This window comes from Pelmatolapia mariae, linkage group LG17, assembly GCF_036321145.2.
Source record: "Pelmatolapia mariae isolate MD_Pm_ZW linkage group LG17, Pm_UMD_F_2, whole genome shotgun sequence".
In the NCBI taxonomy this organism is placed as follows: domain Eukaryota; kingdom Metazoa; phylum Chordata; class Actinopteri; order Cichliformes; family Cichlidae; genus Pelmatolapia; species Pelmatolapia mariae.
The window spans coordinates 33708932-33729356 of NC_086242.1; the positions used below are offsets into that span (position 1 = coordinate 33708932).

A 20425-nucleotide genomic window follows, 5' to 3' on the forward strand; every position below is an offset into this window, starting at 1 on the left:
CAAGTGAGTACAAACTGTGAGAGTAATATACCAAAAAACTTCCCGTCACATGTTAAAAAAAGGTCTTGGATGATCTGCAACTGGATTATTAAAACGCGCTTGATTACTGCAACAACTGAACGAATGAGCGACAAAAGTGAAGATGTCAATTATTTCCATAGTATTCCTGAACGCATCATAACTGTCGGTCGCAACGTCAGAAATCCAGCGACCAATGAGTAGTTGAAACGAAGACTTGGTGAGTGACGTATACAGGAAGCGAAACAGATTTCAAAAGTGTTTCAATGTACCGATTTTTATTGTTTATTTCTTCCACAAATCCTCATTTTACCGAGTAAAGCTATGCAGACGTGGAGTCTCGTATCAATTTGCGTGTTGCTTGCCATTATTGCGAGATGGGGAGTTTCGCTAAATTCATATTCAGGTAGGAAAATTGTGGAGATCGGCGTTTAAACACTACTTTCCCTTGGTACAGTGCTGTTTGTTTCAGCAAAACCCGTTTATACTAGTCAAAACAATGCTTTCATATTGTTTTAACCGTATCAGAGTGACTCTTTCGGTAGTTAGCGTCCACTCAGTGATTTAAAAACTTGTTAGCGCGGGTGTGTTGTGTGGTGGCCATTCGTTCATGATGCAAGCTTCATAGTCTTCACACTGACGGCTCAATGATTTTCCTCCAGGGGCGGGGAAACCTCCCATGTTCGGCGATTATGAAGCTCAGAGGCACTGGCAAGAAGTGACCTACAACCTCCCCATTCAGGAATGGTCAGTCTAGCACCTCCCGGTGTTTATTCACAGGACCTGTTTGTAGTAACTGGGTCTTATTACAGGTCACGGATTTGAGAAATGTACTGTGACACTCAAGACGCACATTACTGACATGTGCTGTTCCTGCTCTTGTGTCCAGCTTACTACAAGTTTGAGATGAATTGATGTGCGAAATATTAAATACGGATAACATCAACAACAGTTTTTCCTATATACAGTACACGCTACATTGCTTATGTAGTATGAAACAGTTTTATTGATGAAACTATGTGACCTTTCTGCTCCCCCAGGTACTTCAATACTACAAACAATGACTTGAACTACTGGGGTCTTGACTATCCTCCCCTCACTGCTTACCACAGCTGGATCTGTGCTTATATGTAAGCCATGTGGATTATTTAAAAAGGATCTTTCGCATAATATTTGAATGTTAATTTAGGAGAGAGACAGAGAACAAGAGTGAGCATACCATGGGAGAAATGTTAAGGTATAGTGATGAAATAACACAGCTACCCACTTTTAGGAACTAATAAAGTTAAGTATTTGTACATTTTCTGTCAGGAAAAAGAAAAAAAAAATCAAAATATATGCTTTGTTGTTTCTGCAGAGCCAAAACAATAAACCCTGAATGGGTGGAACTCCTCAAGTCCAGAGGTTATGAAAGTACACAGCACAAGCTATTCATGAGAACTACAGGTATTGTAACTATGAGAGGTGAAAGAAAAAGAAAAGCATTCATAATCCATGTCTACATCATATTTACAGCAATGTTTGTGGTTATACCTGCTTAGATATTATGCCCAAATCACTGTAATCATTCACATCAATGTATACCCATGGACCTTTTCTGTTACTTTGTATAACATGAATTTGAGATCATGTAGTCTGTATTTTTTTTCTTTTTGTTTCAGTCTTAGTTGCAGATTTGTTGATATACATCCCTGCGGTGGTTTTATACTGTTTATACCTGACTGATGGATCCTCTAAGAAAAAGGTCAGAGACGAGCTGAGCATGAAATGATTAGTTTTCAGTTAAAGACCCAGACCAGCCCATTTTCTCTCAGTCTGGGAACCCACCCTTATTAAAACAGATTACAGCACTAGACCTCCAAATTGGGAAATTATGGCGTCATTATTGTAAGTTAATCTGGTTATATGATGTTATTACATTTCCAAGAAGTTATTACAGTTCAGCTGGTCTTCATACATTTACAGTACAGTCAATTTGAAGGGATCATTTCTAATGTTTTGACGGTGTCTTATATTATCAAACAGTGAAAGAGGAATAGTAGTTAAACAAGCTTCTCATAGGATTAGATTTTAAAAGGTTGTGTTTTTACTGCTGCGTTGAATTAAAATGTCTGCCCTTTTCCCTTTTTAGGTTTCCGTTATGTTCTGCTTTCTACTGTACCCAGGATTAATTCTCATTGACTACGGACATTTCCAGTATCCTTTATGCACATGTGCATTCCTATTATAAATTGTATTCTTGTATATTATATGTACCATTAAGGTTGTTCTGAATGTAATTAAATTGAATGTAATATGAAATAATGACCTACAAAGGTTTCACACTTGAAAGCTCCAATCATAATAAAGTGTAGTGAGTTATATTTAAATGCACTGCTCAAAACAATTAAAGGAACACTAAAACAGATCAAATCTCAATGGGGAAAATTCATGCTGGACATCTATAACTGATATGGACTGGGTCATGTGTTAGGAGTGAAATTTGTGCTCCTTGCACAAAGGAGCAGACACTGGTCCTGCTGGTCGGTTAAGGACCTACGGTGCTGTCCAGCTTTCCTAGAGTAACTGCCTGTCTCCTGGAATCTCCTCCATGCTCTTGAGACTGTGCTGGGAGACTGCAAACTTTATGGCATATTGATGTGCTGTAGTGCAGGACTTGTGCAACCTCTGTAGGGTCCAGGTATCACCTCATGCTGCGAGTAGTGATACTGTCCCTAGGCACATACAAAACTAGGGGGGGGGAAATCTCAGTGACTTCTACCTGTAAAACCTTTCCTGGTTTGGGGGTTGTCTCATTGTTGCCCCTCTAGTGCACCTGTTGTTAATTTCATTAACACTAAAGCAGCTGAATTAACAACCGCTCTTCTACTTAACTGACCAGATCAATATCCCAGAAGTTTAACTGATTTGATGCTGTACTCTGATTAAAAAGTGTTTCTTTCCTTTTTTTTTTAGCAGTGTATATATTTGCAGCATCTTTTGAGTTTAGTTCACTGAGAAACAGAGATGTAAGCATTTAAAATATTTTAACAACATAAAAATATACATTTATTTTACTGACTTCTGTAACACAACTTAAAAAAAAGACCAAAAAAACACAGCTTGTCCCATGGGGCAGATTTGGCACCACAGCATATCTATGGAAACGCTTAACAGCCGATCCTAGGATGGATGTGCATTCTTTACTATTCATATTTCCTACATACAGTAGGTTCAATAAGGTTAATAACTTGTGTTGTTCTGTAGATTTACAAAAAACAGTTTGAAGAGATGAAGAACGCACCAGCTAACCAGGCTGTTATTATTGTTATTCAGCCACCGCTAAATACAACAATGAAAAGCTGACGATGTGCACACTATGCAGCAGAACTGACCTTAGGATCAGCAGCTATTTTCTGGATTACTTGTTATACATCTGCAACATTAAGTTGTTTAGCTCCAGAAAACTTGCCCTTCCAGACCAAAATTAACCTTAACAGTATCAGATACAACGGAGTGAGCCTGGGTTTTGCCCTGTGGGGGATACTGGCTTTGGGTCTGGGCTGGGATGTGTTGGGCTCCATGGCTTTCTCTCTGGCTCTCAACTACAAACAGATGGAGCTGTACCATGCTTTGCCTTTCTTCTGTTACCTTCTGGGAAAGTGCATCAAAACAGGCCTGATGGGCCGAGGGTGAGTCTTATTATTTCCTTCCATAATGAAGATGATTGTTTTTTGCATTGACGCATAGTCCAGATGTTCATCTCCAACCTCACCCACAATTTTAGCACTGATTAGATAATAGTATGATTCTTAGTATGATTCAAGGGTCCACTTGGGGTCCATTTTTCTTGGCCTTCAGACAATAATTCTGATTGCTACAGTGCCAGACAGGACAGGCAAAAAAAAAGAAGATAATAGTATGATTCAAATACTGTAAGCTAAAATGATGAGAATGGTTACTTAACAAATCCCAGTGTTGTGCATTAAAGCGATTTCCAATATTTTTAGGTGTTTTCTATGTGTAATACATTTCCTTATGTTGGTAAACAGCCTGTTATCAACAGGATTTTCTGAAAGGGTTACATATAAAATAAAGAAATGTCCTGTTTTGTACGGGACATTATGACTTTTAATTTTTGTACCTGCATTATAATCAGTCCAGTCTTTTTGGGCCACTTAAAATGTCTCGGTAGAGCTGTGATGTTATATTTGTTGCAGTATCTGCTGCCCTCTTGGCCAGATCTCTCTTAAAAAATATTTAAGGGTGAAACTGATTTTAGCTTCTATCTTGTAACGAGACTGTTCTTTCTGGCTCAAAATGGCTTGGTATCATTAATAAGTGATATGTTTGACAGATTATAGCCCAACAAGTTATTTACAGCAGTTATGGGGAATTGTTTTATGTCAAATATCGTAAATTACTTTTTGGAAGACAATCAATTTTAAGCACAACACTGGCAAGCATTTTAGCGTGCTGATGGTAACATAAAGTTCAAAGTGCTACTATGTGGAAGAAAAGCAACAGCATTTAAAAACAAACAAACAAACAAACAAAAAAAACCCAATATTGTTTACTGGGATTGTATTTAGAATTAGTCTAATATCCCCTCGGCTTGCTGCTGGTACGTTGGGGTTTTTCCCGGTGGATGAGAGGGTTTGTTCCCTGCGCCTTAGGGCCGGGGAACGGGTCCTGACTGTCATCTGCGCTTATGCGCCGAGTGGCAGTTCAGAGTACCCAGCCTTCTTAGAGTCCCTGGGGGGGGGTGCTGGAAGGTGCCCCACCTGGAGACTCTGTTGTCCTGCTGGGAGACTTCAATGCTCACGTGGGTAACGACAGCGAGACCTGGAGGGGCGTGATTGGGAGGAACGGCCTCCCTGATCTGAACCCGAGTGGTGTTTTGTTATTGGACTTCTGTGCAAATCACAGTTTGGCCATAACGAACACCTTGTTCGAACATAAGAGTGTCCATAAGTGCATGTGGCACCAGGACGCTCTAGGCCGCAGGTCGATGATCGATTTTGTAATCGTATCACCAGACCTGCGACCATATGTTCTGGACACTCAGGTAAAGAGAGGGGCTGAGCTGTCAACTGATCACCACCTGGTGGTGAGTTGGATCAGGGGGCGGGGGAGGACGCTGGACAGACCCGGTGCACCTAAACGCGTAGTGAGGGTGTGCTGGGAACGTCTAGCAGAGGCCCCAGTCCGCGAGATCTTCAACGCACACCTCCGGCAGAGCTTCAACAGCATTCCGAGGGAGACTGGGGACATTGAGTCCGAATGGACCATGTTCAGCGTCTCCATCGCCGAAGCTGCTGCATTGAGCTGCGGCCGCAAGGTGGTTGGTGCCTGCCGTGGTGGTAATCCCCGAACCAAATGGTGGACACCAGAGGTGAAGGGAGCCACCAGGCTGAAGAAGGAGTCCTATCGGGCTTGGTTAGCCTGTGGGACTCCGGAGGCAGCTGACAGGTATCGACAGGCCAAGCGGAATGCGGCTCGGGCAGTGGCTGAAGCAAAGACTCGGGTGTGGGAGGAGTTCGGAGAGGCCATGGAAAAAGACTTTCGGACTGCCTCGAAGAGATTCTGGCAAACCGTCAGGCATCTCAGGAGGGGAAAGCGGTGCTCTACCTGCACTGTGTATAGTGCTGGCGGAGCGCTGCTGACGTCGACTGAGAAAATTGTCAGGCGGTGGAAGGAATACTTCGAGGACCTCCTTAATCCCACTGACACGTCTTCCGAGGAGGAAGCAGAGTCTGGGGATGAGGGGAATGACCCGCCAATTTCCGGGGGCGAGGTCACTGAGGCAGTTAAACAACTCCTTGGTGGCAGAGCCCCTGGTGTTGATGAGGTCCGCCCCGAGTTCCTGAAGGCTCTGGACGTTGTAGGGCTGTCTTGGTTGACACGCCTCTGCAATGTTGTGTGGAGATCAGGGGCAGTACCCCTGGACTGGCAGACCGGGGTGGTGGTCCCCATCTTTAAGAAGGGAGACCGGAGGGTGTGTTCCAATTACAGGGGAATCACACTCCTCAGCCTCCCTGGGAAAGTCTATGCCAGGGTGCTGGAAAGGAGAGTTCGTCCGCTAGTCGAACCTCGGATACAGGAGGAACAATGCGGTTTTCGTCCTGGTCGCGGAACACTGGACCAGCTCTTTAGCCTCTCGAGGATACTTGAGGGTGCATGGGAGTTTGCCCAACCAGTCTACATGTGTTTTGTGGACTTGGAGAAGGCATTCGACCGTGTCCCTCGGGGTGTCCTGTGGGAGGTGTTGCGGGAGTATGGGGTGTCTGGCCCATTGCTACGGGCCATTCGATCCCTGTACAACCGTTGCAAGAGCTTGGTTCGCATTGCCGGTAATAAGTCGGACTCGTTCCCGGTGGGTGATGGGCTCCGCCAGGGCTGCCCTTTGTCACCGGTTCTGTTCATAATTTTTATGGACAGGATTTCTAGGCGCAGCCAAGTGGCGGAGGGCTTTTTGATTAATATGCCAAATTACACTTACTCATTGACATTACTCACAAGAAAGATAGGTTTCAGTTTTTGAATGTTACACTTGATTAATTTTTAAATTCTTAGAGAAGTTCAATGTGCCGGCTCAAATTTGGGTATAAAAACCTGCATGTAGTTTGTTGTTTTTCTAATAAGTAACAGTATATTTCTTTTGAGCACTGTACTTTTGTTCATTAAACTTAAAAAGCAATCAAATAAGGTAACACAGAAGACGCTTTGGCTTTCCAGTTTGCAGATGGATCACGTTTATATATATGTGTACATACTTGCCTTTCCCCCACACGCTGCGATCAGTGATGCCCTTCACTAGAGGCGAACGCAAAATGTCTCAGGAGGACTTATAGTAATGACTGTGAAATCCTGAATGTTCAAGTCTACATTTGTTGCTTGTACTCTGTGATCACTGTGCACATAAATTTCAACAGAATGCCCACACTAGATATGTAATGTCAGTGTATAAGACAGCAGTGTCCTCAGGAGTGTCACAGAATGACTGAGGTAATCAGATTGGATGCTGTTACTAGTGTGTCCAGTGTCTGTTTATCTAGTAACAATGTACCAAGGGCATTTAGTAGCAAATGGAGAGCTGGATTAGAAGGCCCGGGGGGAAGATATGTCCAGATGACACTCTGGCCATGCCCAAACTCCTCAGCTATGCCTGTGTGTGCAACTTAACCAGCAGCTTCACAGTTACAGCTGACAAGATATCCTGACCTACACTGAACACTTTCAGCTGATGCATGGCTTTCACTGCATTCCTCAACACAAGGGTCAAAGCCCAAATTTAGGACTTGCACACAGTATGTGTGAACTGTTTTCACAGACAATTTTAAAGTAAATACTAAAGCATTTGGGGGAAAGTGATTATAGGAAGTGGGGAAAGTATTAGTAATTGCTTGTTTTCATTAGTTCATTATTTATGACATATGTTTATTTACTCTCCTGGTTGTCTTTTCATGTAGGCTTTTCTTGCTGGTGAGGGTTGGTGTAACAGTGTTGGCGACTTTTGCCCTCTGCTGGTTGCCCTTCCTGGCTGAACCCAGCCAGGCCATGCAGGTGGTCAGGAGGATTTTTCCCGTGGCTCGGGGTCTGTTTGAGGTAACGTATAGTTCCTTAAATCAAAGGTTTACCAAAAAACCACATCTGACAAGCATAATATTAAAAAGAAAACATGTATGCTTTTGTCATAACAACAACTGCATTCTATTTACACTATACCTGCTTCCCTTAAGCAGTGTTATTAGAAATGATAGCATACATTTTCATTGCTATGCAGATGATACCTGACTTTATCTATCCAAGCCAGAAGGCACACATTAATTCGTTAAACTGCAGGAACATCTTAAATCCATAAAGATTTCTACTTATAAAATCAGATAAAACTGAGGTTATTTTACAAAAAATCTTAGAGACTTGGTTTCTAACCAGTGTGGACGGTATTACCTTGGTTTGAAGTAACACTATGAGGAATCTTGGAGCTGTTTTTGACCAGGATATGTCCTTCAATGTGCATACTAAAAAATATTTAGGACTGCTTTCTTGCATTTTTGCAAGAATATCTCTAAAATTCAAAACATCCTGTCACAGAGTGACGCTGAAAACCTAGTTTATGCATTTATTACTTCTACATTGGACCAACCAATAGTCCAATGTATTATTGGACTATTGGTTGGTTCTAAAAAAAATCCCTTAAACATTTATCCAAAATAGTATTATTGCAGGGAGGTCACTGTTGTTGTGACTTTGCACTATATAAATAATATAGAGCTGAAACTAATAATAGCAGTGTTAATCTTGAATTAACCGGAAGGTTGGTGGTTCGATTCCTGGCTTCGCCTAGTCTGCATGCCAAATATCCTTGGGCAAGATATTAACCCCAAAATTGCTCTCCGATGCATCCATCGGAGTATGAATGTGTATGAATGTTACTTAGAAAGCACTTAGAATAATGTGCTTGTGTGAATGGGTGTGAATGGGTGAATGCACAAGTTGTGTAAAGCGCTTTGAGTGCTCAGAAGAGTAGAAAAGCGCTATATAAGAACCAGTCCATTTACCATTTACCATTTACCATAACTGAAAATGGGAAGACAGCAATTATTTTAATCAAATATAATACAATTCCAAATACAACCAGTGACATGTAATAAAAAAGGGATGTATTTTGACTTTAAAAATTTCCATTGTGGGTTAAGCCAGCGTGGATGCAGTTATGTTTCTGTTTTATCAAAGCAAATTACTGTGATTAATATCAGCAACTTCACATCTTATGATCACTGGTATATGACTTCTCTTTGGGCTGAGAATTACTGTGAAATGCTGTTTCCTATTAAAGGATTTACTGGTCAGATGTTTTGTTTATCCCTGCTTGAGTGCAATCAGTCAAGATTCTGCGTTTTCTAAGGAGTGACATTTTTTCTAAGAAACCTAATTTCATGGTGTTTTATTGTTTCGAGCATTAAGCTGTTACCAATGTTAGAAACAACACACACGGCACTACTCCGCTATTGCACTGATTCCATACTCACAGCATGGCGAAATACCCTTCCACCCACTAGCGCTTAGCCGCTTGGAAACAGATACCCTGCAGGATCAAAGAAAACAGTGGAATAAAACTGTGAAAGGTCAGGAGATCAGTTTCACTCTATCTCCGGGAGGTGTTGGGGTTTGGGGTGTACAGTAAGAGGATAGAGATAAATCTCACTAATTTATGACCAGGTTGTTTTCGCCACCTCATAGCACAGCCATGTTCTAGCCATACGAACCAAGGAGTCTGGTGGACGCAACACTTGAAGGCATATCAGAGCACGTCGGACAGCTGCTTTCACCTACTGACTACATCTTCGGAAAACAGACACATAAGCGTATGTTTGACTGTTTTGCAAGAACAAACGTACATGTTTGATATACCGTGGTGACCCACTTATAGCCTGGTCACTGGAATATGATATTAATTAAAAAAGTAAAGTGATGATGGCGAACAAGAATACTTGAAACACCTCCGCAGTCACAGTGTTGAAAGCGGCCGAGGTGAAGTAACTGGGTGCGTGTGACTGACAGCTCGGAGGCCAAGCTTTGCGGCTCTCGTTTCTGAAACCCTGTAACCCCCTCTTGTCCTGGTTCCCGAGGTGGAACCCACCACAAGGTGTCACGGATGTGAGAAGTAATTGAAAATTCTGCCGGGGGAGCGGCTGGCATCGTGCACCGCGGCAGTATTTGTTCAACGAAATGGTTCAAACATAATACACAGGGTGTGAGAGACACTATGCTCGCCTGTGACGACAGCATGAAGGGGGCTGCTGGGGGCAAGTTGTCCTGAACTAATTGTGAAATTGTGCACGTAAGCAGACGCCTCGGACAAGGGGACGGGGGCGAGAAGGGGCGGTGGGGAAGAAGAGGGCTGGTGACTGGTGGTCCCGGTGGCTTCTGGGAGGGAGCAGTTGTAAGTTTACCCACTGAGCTGCATTCTGGCGTCTCACATTGCTGCCTGCACACAAAAATGGCACCAAATGCTTCTCCCTGTGAAATTCCATGCTAGTTTATAGGTGAAGGGGGCTGCACCGCTCTCACTCAGCCCACCCTGACATTCATGTGTTGCCTGCTGCACTGCTGTAACAGTTATTTGGAGAAAGGAGCCAGAAAGGAAGGACAGAGGGATTGGGCTGAGCACAGCGCTGGACGGCCCTGTGCTGCTGACTACGTTGCCATTAAGATCAGCACAGCTGTGCAGCCAGCAGCTGTAGAACAGAAGAGAGGGAAGAGGCCAGAAATAGATTTTCTAGATAGAATCACACAGTGAAAACATCCACAGCCTCTGTGATGTGTGATATCATGGCGCACACTGGTGGCTTTGGCCTCGATATCCCTGCACAACTGCTTAAGCACTTAAATCAGCTGAAGCACACACAATGAGCTCCTCATCTGATATCAGCTTTAAACCGCAAGTACTTTTCAGCTGGTATTAAAGAGGAAGCTTCACACATACCGTGTACTGTATCGTATATATAATTTCAGTCAGTCTTAGAAATAAGGCACATTATTAACAATACAAAAGTGACACTAATATGAGAAATTGTACGACTTTTGATTAATAATGATAATAGTAAATAATATAAATGTTTATATGCTTATTATTTCCATAACATCCTCTGGATTCAGCCTCCCAACAATGATAATTTGCTACTTCTTTTTTGTTTTAGATATATATATATATTTTAAATTTGATAGCCGTATTTTGGATTATAGTTTAAAAACATCCATTGATGCTTGAAATTATGTCTTCACTTTACCAATGCCTGACATTTATCAGCAAAGCAACAAATCAAAAAGATAACAGCTAATGTCAGAAAATAGAATTCAAAGAAAGTAATTGGCTTTTTTCCCAATATATCGACTTCATGTACTGTTTGTTTCTCTTTGGTTGGTCTGTGTCTGCTGGTTAAGCAGAATCTACTTCTGAAAACTTGATCCCAAAACCCCAAGGTTACAAATAAGCCCCATGCTTTTCCTGACAGGAGAGAAAATGTATGATGGAGGGTTATGAATAAATGTCTTCCCACAGAGGAATTTTGTTACACTTTCTGAGAAGGAATAATTTCTTAGAGCAGTTAGTTCTTTGTGTTTCCTGCCATTTTTTTATTTGACCAAGGTGTGTGTGTGTGTGTGTGTGTGTGTGTATACAGGATAAAGTGGCCAACACATGGTGCAGCCTGAACACCCTGATAAAGATCAGATCCATTTTGTCAGGTGACTCTCAGCTCTACCTCAGGTGATCCCTCTATCTGTTTAACATACACACACACATACACACACACCCACAGTCCCTCTCTCTCTCTCTCTCTCTCTCTCTCTCCCTTTGTTGTTCCTGAAAAAACCAAGCTTGCCCTTGGGAATAAAGACAGTAATCCAGTGGTTGGAAGTAAGGTCATCACTAACATCTCATGAGGAACTTTTGAACATAAAGTCATTGATCTCTTTGAAAATGTGGTGACAACATTTTAAAACACCCGAGAAATATTGAAAAGAAAAATGTCCGACTAAATCGATGTGACGGCGAGGTTTTATTGTTTGTTTGTTTTAGCATAATTATGGATGTTGTGTGCAAATGTAATTCTAATGTAGGTATGAACGAGAGGCTGATTCTCCACATACATTAGAAGTTATCTTGACCAAAAGTTGGGGTCCTGTGCAGCCACGCTTAGAAAAACTTTTTGCAACAGTTGTGTCGTGGTGGAGCCTGCTTAAATAACCCAGCACGCTAAATTTAGGAGTCCTGCGTTCGCAGCATGGACACGTTTCTGCCAGACTGCTAAGTCTGGGGATCAAGTTAGACTTCTTTTACTGTCATGCATTTGAAACAAATGAAAAACACTGCTGTCTTTATGGCGCACATGGTGGATTGCTAAATGCTCTGCTGTGGGTGTGCAGCGTACATAAAATGAATCAGCTGTGTAAAGTCATACAGCTCCATCCAGACAGCAAAACCCTGCCCTACACATAACACACGAATAGCACACTTGCTTTCATACACAATAAATATCCACTTACAGGTCTGCCATTACTCCTGTGTATGTTGTATGTACACTTCTTTCTGTCTTCTATGATTTGTAGTTTAGTTAGTTGACACCTCAAACTAACTCGCAGCCTGACCTTTCAGCACATTTATACACTCTGACTCCAACACGTTTTTTTTCTCACGCTTCTACCCCCAGAAGGTGACAATTGAGGGTTACTGCCTGGTAACCCTAAGCAGGGGCCATTATTTTGGTCCATTACGGCAGCGGTCCCCAACCTTTTTTGTGCCACGGACCAGTTTATGCCCGGCAATATTTTCATGGACCGGCCTTTAAGGTGTCGCGGATAAGTACAACAAAATAAAACTAGTACCGGCACCGAAAAAAAGAAGATTTATTCATAACACACGTGAAAAGACCCAGGAAAACCGAGTTAACGATAAAAACGATAACAAACCCTGAAAACCATACATTTCACACCTGAGCCTCAACTCTCGCAGCCCGGCACCAAACGACTCACGGACCGGTACCGGTCCGAGGCCCGGGGGTTGGGGACCGCTGCATTACGGCACTGCACACAACTTGGTTACAGATCAGAGGCCTGTCTAAAAAGAACTGTGGCATGAACTGAGAGTTAAATGCTGATATTCATACAGTGCCAATTAATGAAAACAAATCGTGCTGTTTTTATGTATTTTGTTGGCTTGGTAAAATAATGTATTAGGAAAGTCTTCATTAAAACCTTTCCCATGCATTCATGTCTACTCAGTTCATAAGACTTGCATACAAACCTTGAAATGTCATGCAAATGCAATTGAGAATAATATTGCCTACATAGCACAGGTAATACTGTTTAGTTTTTCCTTCAGTAACTTCATCTTCCATCTTCATTTGTTTTTCAGTCTTGCCTGCACTCTCCTGGCGGTTCTACCCTCCTGTATCAGGCTATTAACAAAACCAACCTTCTGGCACTTTAAGCTGGCTTTGGTGAGTGTTTTTGGCATTCAGCATTTTTAAGCCAGTGAGATTTATCATATATAAGTATCATATTTAATTTAACAAACCCAGTTTCTTTTTTGAGAAGACGATCTCGAATATGTTTCTCTTCCTTCCCTTTGTAATAAAAAGTGTAATATTAAATATAGCAGTTTTACTGATAGCCCCAATGTCACTTTAAGGTCAATTCATCCCTGGCGTTCTTCCTCTTCTCCTTTCAAGTCCATGAGAAGTCCATCCTTTTGGCTGCCTTGTAAGTACAAAGAAGATAATTGTAACTTCTTGAGGTTTGTCTCATTGGGTGACAAATGTAAATGGTACTTTCTCTGTCTTGTAGCGATATCTGAAATATTCATGAGTATAGATTTAATTTCTACTCACAAAGGAGCCATTCGCCTTGTCAAATCTCAGATTATGTCGTACAGAATTCTAATGGTTTCAAATCATGTTCGCTTTGTAAAAATGACGTCATCCTCCTGCTGTACCCCCAGATTTCTTTTTAAGTACCGAGAAGTTATTCACCTCTGTCATCACAGATAGGAACCCTGCTTCCACTGCCATGATTTGTGCTGTGTCAGAGCTGGGTCATATTTAACTGGGTGAAAGCAGCACTAAAAGAAGTGAGATGTGTGTGTGTGTGTGTGTGTGTGTGTGTGTGTGTGTGTGTGTGTGTGTGTGTGTGTGTGTGTGTGTGTGTGTGTGTGTGTGTGTGTGTGTGCTTCATTATCATTTACCTCCATATGTAGAAAGCTGTAGGTGGGGTGAAAAGCCTGGGATAGATTTGACAGCGAGGGATTTGGTTCCTAGATCCTGGGCTCATCTATTAATCTAGATTAGGGTAGATTGTTGCTTTATTAACTATTGAGTTATATCTCCCACCTGTCCTCCTGAATCAATCAGTAATACATGTCCAGGGATTAGGAAAGAATGGTAGGCGGCAGCTTGGGGTGTTGTTTGCGCAGGATCAATTATTGGGCTGTAACAGGATCGCCAAAGAGCACTGACTGTAATTATGGGATCGGGGACTCATGGAAAGTGCCCCCCTTTGAGCAGAGTGTACAACTTACACTGAAGCGAGCTAGCAAGTTCAATTAGCAACAGGCTTAAACGCATATGAACACAGACGCACGCGCATGTGACGCATGCGATCATAAATTTATCATTGCAACTTCTTGGCAAAACATTGGCAGTTCTTCAAATGAAAATAGATAACTTAGCTAAAGTGTGAAAGATGTATTCTAGAATGAAATAATGTGGTACAGCAAATACTGACTGACTTGTAAATACTTGTAAGTGGATGTTTGATCAGCTCAGTAGCTTTAATATTATTTTCACTCTAGTCTTGTCTAATCGCAAAAGTCACGGCAGTCTATTTAATATTGAGTACATCTGAATTTCTTTTTCTAGGCCTGCCTGTCTCCTGCTGAATGACCTCCCCTTGATGGCCCTTTGGTTCCTACAGGCCTCGACATTCAGGTAAGAAGGAAAGTCTTTTGAAATCACTGACAACACACAAAGGTTGGAAGATTAACAAATAAAAACAGGTTCTCTGTTGTTAGATTTGTTTCTAAATCTTATTTACTGCAACTTGGATAATAGAATAATAGAGTTATGCAATTATAGTTATTTTTATGATGGGAAAAAGTTCAGCAATTATAATTAGGAGAAAATCAAACTAAGCGGAACTTGGCAAAAAATTTTACATTTCAACAGCAAGACTGTTCAACTTGTCAAAGAAGAAATTCCACAATAAGTGTCTTTTTGCCCACTTTATTACTCATATCCTCGAGCCAGTTCTGGCCACAGTCTTGCTTTAAAATGTCCCGTTTCATGATCTTGCATATAAATCTGGTGTCCCGCTGTTGGGTGCTGTCTCTCGTCATTTCTTTTACTTTGTTTTCTATCTCGTATTTAATGAGAAACATAATAAAAATAATCCTGAAAAGTTAAATGTTGTGCTGTGGTGGTTGGAGCTAAGCACCATGAATGGGAAACACAAGTAGTGCTGCAAATGCTCCATCTAACTTTCACCAGCTGTTGTTAAATTCTTCCGGCAGCACTAATTGTTGTGCGTGTGATTTAGTATAAGGATATCTGGGGATTACACTGCATAGTCTGCATGCCTGCTGTCTAAGTGTGTGTTGTGTAGGGACAGGAGGTCATTCTGTAGCTGCTCCCCTGTACAGTCTGCCTTGGACTTTCACATTATCTGCATCCTCTCCAGACTAATTTAAAAAAGGAAAAAAATACATCTTTTGTTAGCAGAATTGGCTGAATGGATGGTCAAGCATGACCACTTTACAGCCACTGAATGCAGCCAGTCAGTGTAAATAGAGGAAGTGTTAAACATTTATCTACTGAATAGAAGTTTGTTTGTTTGAGTCCAAATCTGAATAAGTAGTTTTTTGTCAGGGGAAAGGTTTTTATAAGCTGGGGCGATGTGTGATTCACTGTGAGTCAACTGTTGTTCTTGCCCATGCTCCTCTACTAAACGAAGATAAGCTCCTCGTGAATTACAGAGCCATCTCTCCCTGGGAGATGCATGCACATACAGGCCTGCAGGATAAAACTGTTTGGCTTACTGCTGCACTTAACAAACTTTGCACTCGACTTAATGATGTTGATGGGTATGAAACTCTATCGTGCTCTCCATCAGCTGTAGGATCAAACTGATTTATTTCCAACAATCATTTAAAAATCTGATGTTGTCCCTTTTCATTTCATTTCAGTTTAATTTAATTTACTTTAATTTAATTGCATTTTATTTCTATAGCACCAAAATTATGAGAACAGTTGCTTTGTATTACAAGGTTACCATAATACAGAGAAAACCCCAAGACGCAGATGAACACTACAAGCAAGCGCTTGGTGACTGTGGGAAGGGAAAACTCATTTTTAACAGGAAGGAACCTCCAGCAGAACCAGGCTCAGGGAGGGCCAAGCATCTGCCACGACTGGTTCGGGGTGAGAGGAGGAAGACAGGACAAAAGACACACTTTACCAGTGTGTATAAATGTCCAGCTGTACCTTGCATGTAAAGGCAATAGCTATAATATCTTCCTGATACAAGAATCATATGCGTTTCTTGCTTTTGGGGCTATATTACATTGAACTAAGCAAAGACATCAGCATGAGTTCATGCCCATCCTCAGAACTTTTTTGGTGGACCATCGAGAGACATGATGTTCATTTTGGTCTGAACTACACACCTGTGAATTTTCATAACTATATTTTGCTATTGCTATGTGTGCAGTAGTTTCTGCTACAGTACTTGAAACTGATTCTGCCATGACAACACACAGACAGGCTTAAAATGTAATAAAATCTGCTATGCTTGTCCTTTTCCTGTCTCTGTGTGCAGCATGCTTCCTTTGTTCCTGAAGGACGGCCTGCTGGTGCCCTACATTGTGACCTCTTTGGGCTTCCTCTTCTTCAGCATTTATTTACTGTCTGCACTGGATCACTGTTCAGAGGATAAACTGAGACTGGGAGCTTACAACAAGCTGTTTTATTGGGTACTGAAGATGGACCTGGCCTTTATAGTGAGATGGAAGGTCAGTATTGAAGTGCTGTTATAATAATTTACATTATAGTTCCAAATATTCACTGATTTGTTTGTTTGCACATCAAAAGAAAGCATGCATCTATGAAATCTTGTAACTGTTTCACATTTACTCAAGAACTGTACTTGAGTACACTTAGGGGTTCTTCCAGTGTAAGGCCTGTTTTAGATGGAGATCTTTGTAAAGCCTGTGACGTAATGTACAATGTAACTTACATCGTTGCCAGCATTGATGTTTGTGCAATGTGACGTGTTAATTAGCATGTGAGCGTGTCCAGTCCATTTGTTTCTACCAGCCAATAGAAAGAAATGAACTGCTGGAGCTTTTTCCCCTCCTGGATCTTGACTTTTTGTTATGGCCATTTTTTTTTTTTTTTTGATAGGTAGACATATTTTTCTTTCAGGTTTTTCCATTTCTTTTTACATTCCCTCACATCTATGGCGACAGTCCTTATTCCTTATATTGAGACGATGATTGTTATGCTTTTGCTAATTTTTTTAAAAACTGCGTATGCGAAAATGCACTGGAGGAATAGATTGTACTGAACAGGTCAATCACAATAGTTGCAGGCTCCATCGATGTGACGTGTGGTTACATTTCCATATCAGGTGCATGTCAGGTTACACTGAGGGTTTCAGAGCAGTTTGCAGTAACGTAGCTACATCGAAGATTTCTCACTGAAGCATAAATCCCAATAAGATTCTTCACCCTTCTAGTTCACTACATATTTCACACTCACACATTTCATTTATAGTTACAAGTCGCTTTAATGCACTTATTTCATTAAAATATGATTTACTGTTATCAGTTGCACTAAATAATAGTGTGAAGAATTAAAATCCAGACATTAAATCAAAGTTAGTAAATCTCAGTTTGTTAAGTCAAACAGCATTGGTTTTGGCTGTGTGTGGTGCTGTCCCACAGATGTGTGTAGATGTGGTTAACGTTTATAATTATGGTTGCTGTTTTAGTTTGTTGCTAATAAAGGTTATTAAAGGTCATTCAGATTAAATTAGACTTTGACCCAAATACAGATTTCGCACAAGAAAAAGCAGGTATAACTCCAGCACGACCCTAATATGAACTATTTTTCATTAGCGGGATTTAACGCTTTATCTTTTAAGTGTGGTTTCGTTCATGTTGTGTGCTTGCTTATAATAAGGGCTCGGCTTTGCAGTTGGCAAACAAAGACAAAGAGATGTTTTCTCTGTTACATAGTGGGTGGAGGATGTACAGATGATACATTTGTAGTAAGAAGAGTGCTGATATCAGGGTCCCAGTGGCACTAGACCTAAATTGCAACTGTGTGAGAAGACATGCCCGACTGTATAAATAAATATCATGTGCTGGTGTAAGCTGTGTAAGCTGTCCAGGGATGAACGCTGCTGCCAACCAAAGAATTATTTATCGCTTATTTAAGTTTCCATAGCGTCTGAAGTGGCTTCTCTGCCGACCCCTTAGCGACAGGGGCACTGGTGGGGTGTCAGAGATTAGGAGAAGGTGTCTTTTTATAGCACGTGTCATTAACACAGGTTTGCCTAGATATATTTATTTACACAAGCAGAATAAATAGCGAGCCCCAATGATGGGGATAAGGTTTCATGGGTTTTGGGCGGCTGGGCGGTTGGCAGGCACGAGGTGCTTCCTGCACCTCACAGACTGATCTTTGGGTCATAAAGCGCAAGCAGATAGATGAATGATGTGACGCTCACCATCACATCTGTTTGCAAATCTGTAACGAGATAAAAAAGCAGTGACCGTACCTTAAAGAAAAAAAATCTAATTTGCTGTAATATGATATTGCAGGCCTCGTTTCTTTATAGCACCTCTCAAGTGACTAATTTGATGTCTGTCACTTGGTTATAAATATTCAATGTCATCTGAGCTCTATTTTAAATTAAATTACTGGTTTGATGTTATGTGCATAGTTAGTGTTAAGGGGAAAGTCAACAGTTTGTTTATAGCCCGGGGTAATCAGTTTTTACAAGTTTCTAAATCAAAAATTTCATTTAATAACTCTACAATTTATTTTAAGAGTTCTCTGCATAAAAGATTGTGACTAAAGGCTGTTATTTTGATGAATACAGTTGTAAAAGATATTTGTGTCACAGCAATATATTTTTAAGCCAAGCTCCACAAATTTTTTCCAAACATTTTGATCTGTTCCTAAATTTTTGCTTATCTGCCACGGAGATCTCATCTTTGACCAAAGGCACAGAGTTACGCTTGTTTCCTCACATAAGTGTCTTTTGTCCTGTTTCCCTCCCCCGCCCCCCAACTGGTCCCAAAACATGGCTGCCCCTGCTTGGTTCTGCTGGAGGTTTCTTCCTGTTAAAAGGGAGTTTTTCCTTCCCACTGTCTCCAAATGCTTGCTCACCGAGAGTCATCTTTTACTCTAATATTGTAGGGTCTTTACCTTACAATATAAAGGACCTTGAAAGAGGTTTTCAGTGTAAATGAAGGCACTGGCTCAGTAACTAACTTAGTAGGTGAACTTGTTTTGTTAGACTAGCATGAGATGCTTCTTTTTATGTTCTAAAGCAGTACGTAATCCACAGTTTTTTCTGAGCCTCTGTGCTGTTTATTATGATATCAGCATTTTGCATGGTCTTGTAACTCCCTGTCTCATTTCAGTGAGCCAACAATCACACTGCCTTTATCTCTTACAGTTCTACATCAGCATTGCAGCCATGGTTGGCCTGAGCATCGCGGTCGCAGTTCTGATCCCTCCGCCCCATCTGCCCGACTTGTTCCCAGTCTTAGTATCTACTACAGCTTTCCTGCATTTTTTGGGAACTTTTATACATTTCAACGTGGTTCAGTTCAGTGAGCCTCCCAGCAGAAAGAGCCAGAAGAAGAGCAACTAAGTCACACCACAGGTGAAGGCGTTGATCTAATTTTACACCAGTGAAGTCAACCTTACACACTGAGGTATATCTGCTTTTAAAGTGCATGAGGCCTTTTACCCATGCCTTTGTGTACAAAATACAAAATAACACAAGTGCTTATTAAAAAGTTGGATAAATGGCATTTCAGAAGAATTGTGACATGAAATGAAAGGAAATTGTGGTATTTTTCAATGTGGACCAATGAATTTAGTGCAATTCAAAGACAAATCTTCCATGTTGTCAAGGTCACGAAATGTAATTTGGCTAAAAATGATGTAGGTTCATGTGAAATTAACCTACCTTGTTGAATTATTTGCTCGGACTACTCATACATTACAAAGAAATACACAATTCCTGGCTAACCTGACATTGTATGGTCTATACTGACTTATAGGCCTGTATGCCTTGACCACAGGAGGTAGGCACAATAACATAAACACCTGTTGTAATGTTTCCTTTTCATGGGGACCAGAAGTGTTGGTCTAATTTTATGGCAACTATTGACACCAAAGTTTGTGGTCATGTATAATCATATTATGAACAGTTTCTGTTATTTTATCCACATTATGTCCTTGAGGTGGTGGTAAAGATGCACCTGATGTGCTGCACTCAGGCCTGCCAATGCTGATATCCATCCATTCATGTGAACTTTTTATTGAAGTTCATCAAACTGTTTTTTCACTGTACATTTTTGCCTAACATTAAAGCTGTTTTGTACAAATGTAGTTTTTGCGAAAATAAATCAAATTTACCAGCATCCTAAAAATGAACACCCGCTTTATTGCCACATTGTTCAATGACTTGATTCAAAGCAGCTTCGTATAAACTGTCTACATTAAGCATGTTGCGTGCTAAATCACCCCTAAAGGTCTGGCAGAGAGAGAACCAATTATTGGACAGAAATTATATCTTTCCGAGCCTTTACTCAACATGATTAAATATTCATTACGAGCCCTTGATA

At 41.1% G+C, this 20425-nt stretch overlaps 1 protein-coding gene across 2 annotated transcripts; it reads left to right on the top strand.

Annotated features, from left to right (window-relative positions):
• The first annotated feature begins 278 nt into the window (after positions 1-278).
• alg6 (ALG6 alpha-1,3-glucosyltransferase) lies at positions 279-20211 on the top strand. Of its 2 annotated transcripts, XM_063501246.1 has the most exons (14): positions 279-424; positions 681-765; positions 1059-1148; positions 1376-1464; positions 1680-1762; positions 2150-2214; positions 3504-3689; positions 7470-7605; positions 11187-11272; positions 12920-13004; positions 13196-13266; positions 14421-14489; positions 16375-16567; positions 19246-20211. In XM_063501246.1, the coding sequence occupies exons 1-14, from the start codon at positions 343-345 to the stop codon at positions 19441-19443; spliced, it is 1518 nt and encodes a 505-aa protein (XP_063357316.1). In that variant the 5' UTR covers positions 279-342; the 3' UTR covers positions 19444-20211. The 2 variants fall into 2 exon arrangements, with proteins under 2 accessions (XP_063357316.1, XP_063357317.1); XM_063501247.1 differs by lacking the exons at positions 279-424; positions 681-765; positions 1059-1148 and adding an exon at positions 1218-1255.
• The last annotated feature ends 214 nt before the right edge of the window (positions 20212-20425 follow it).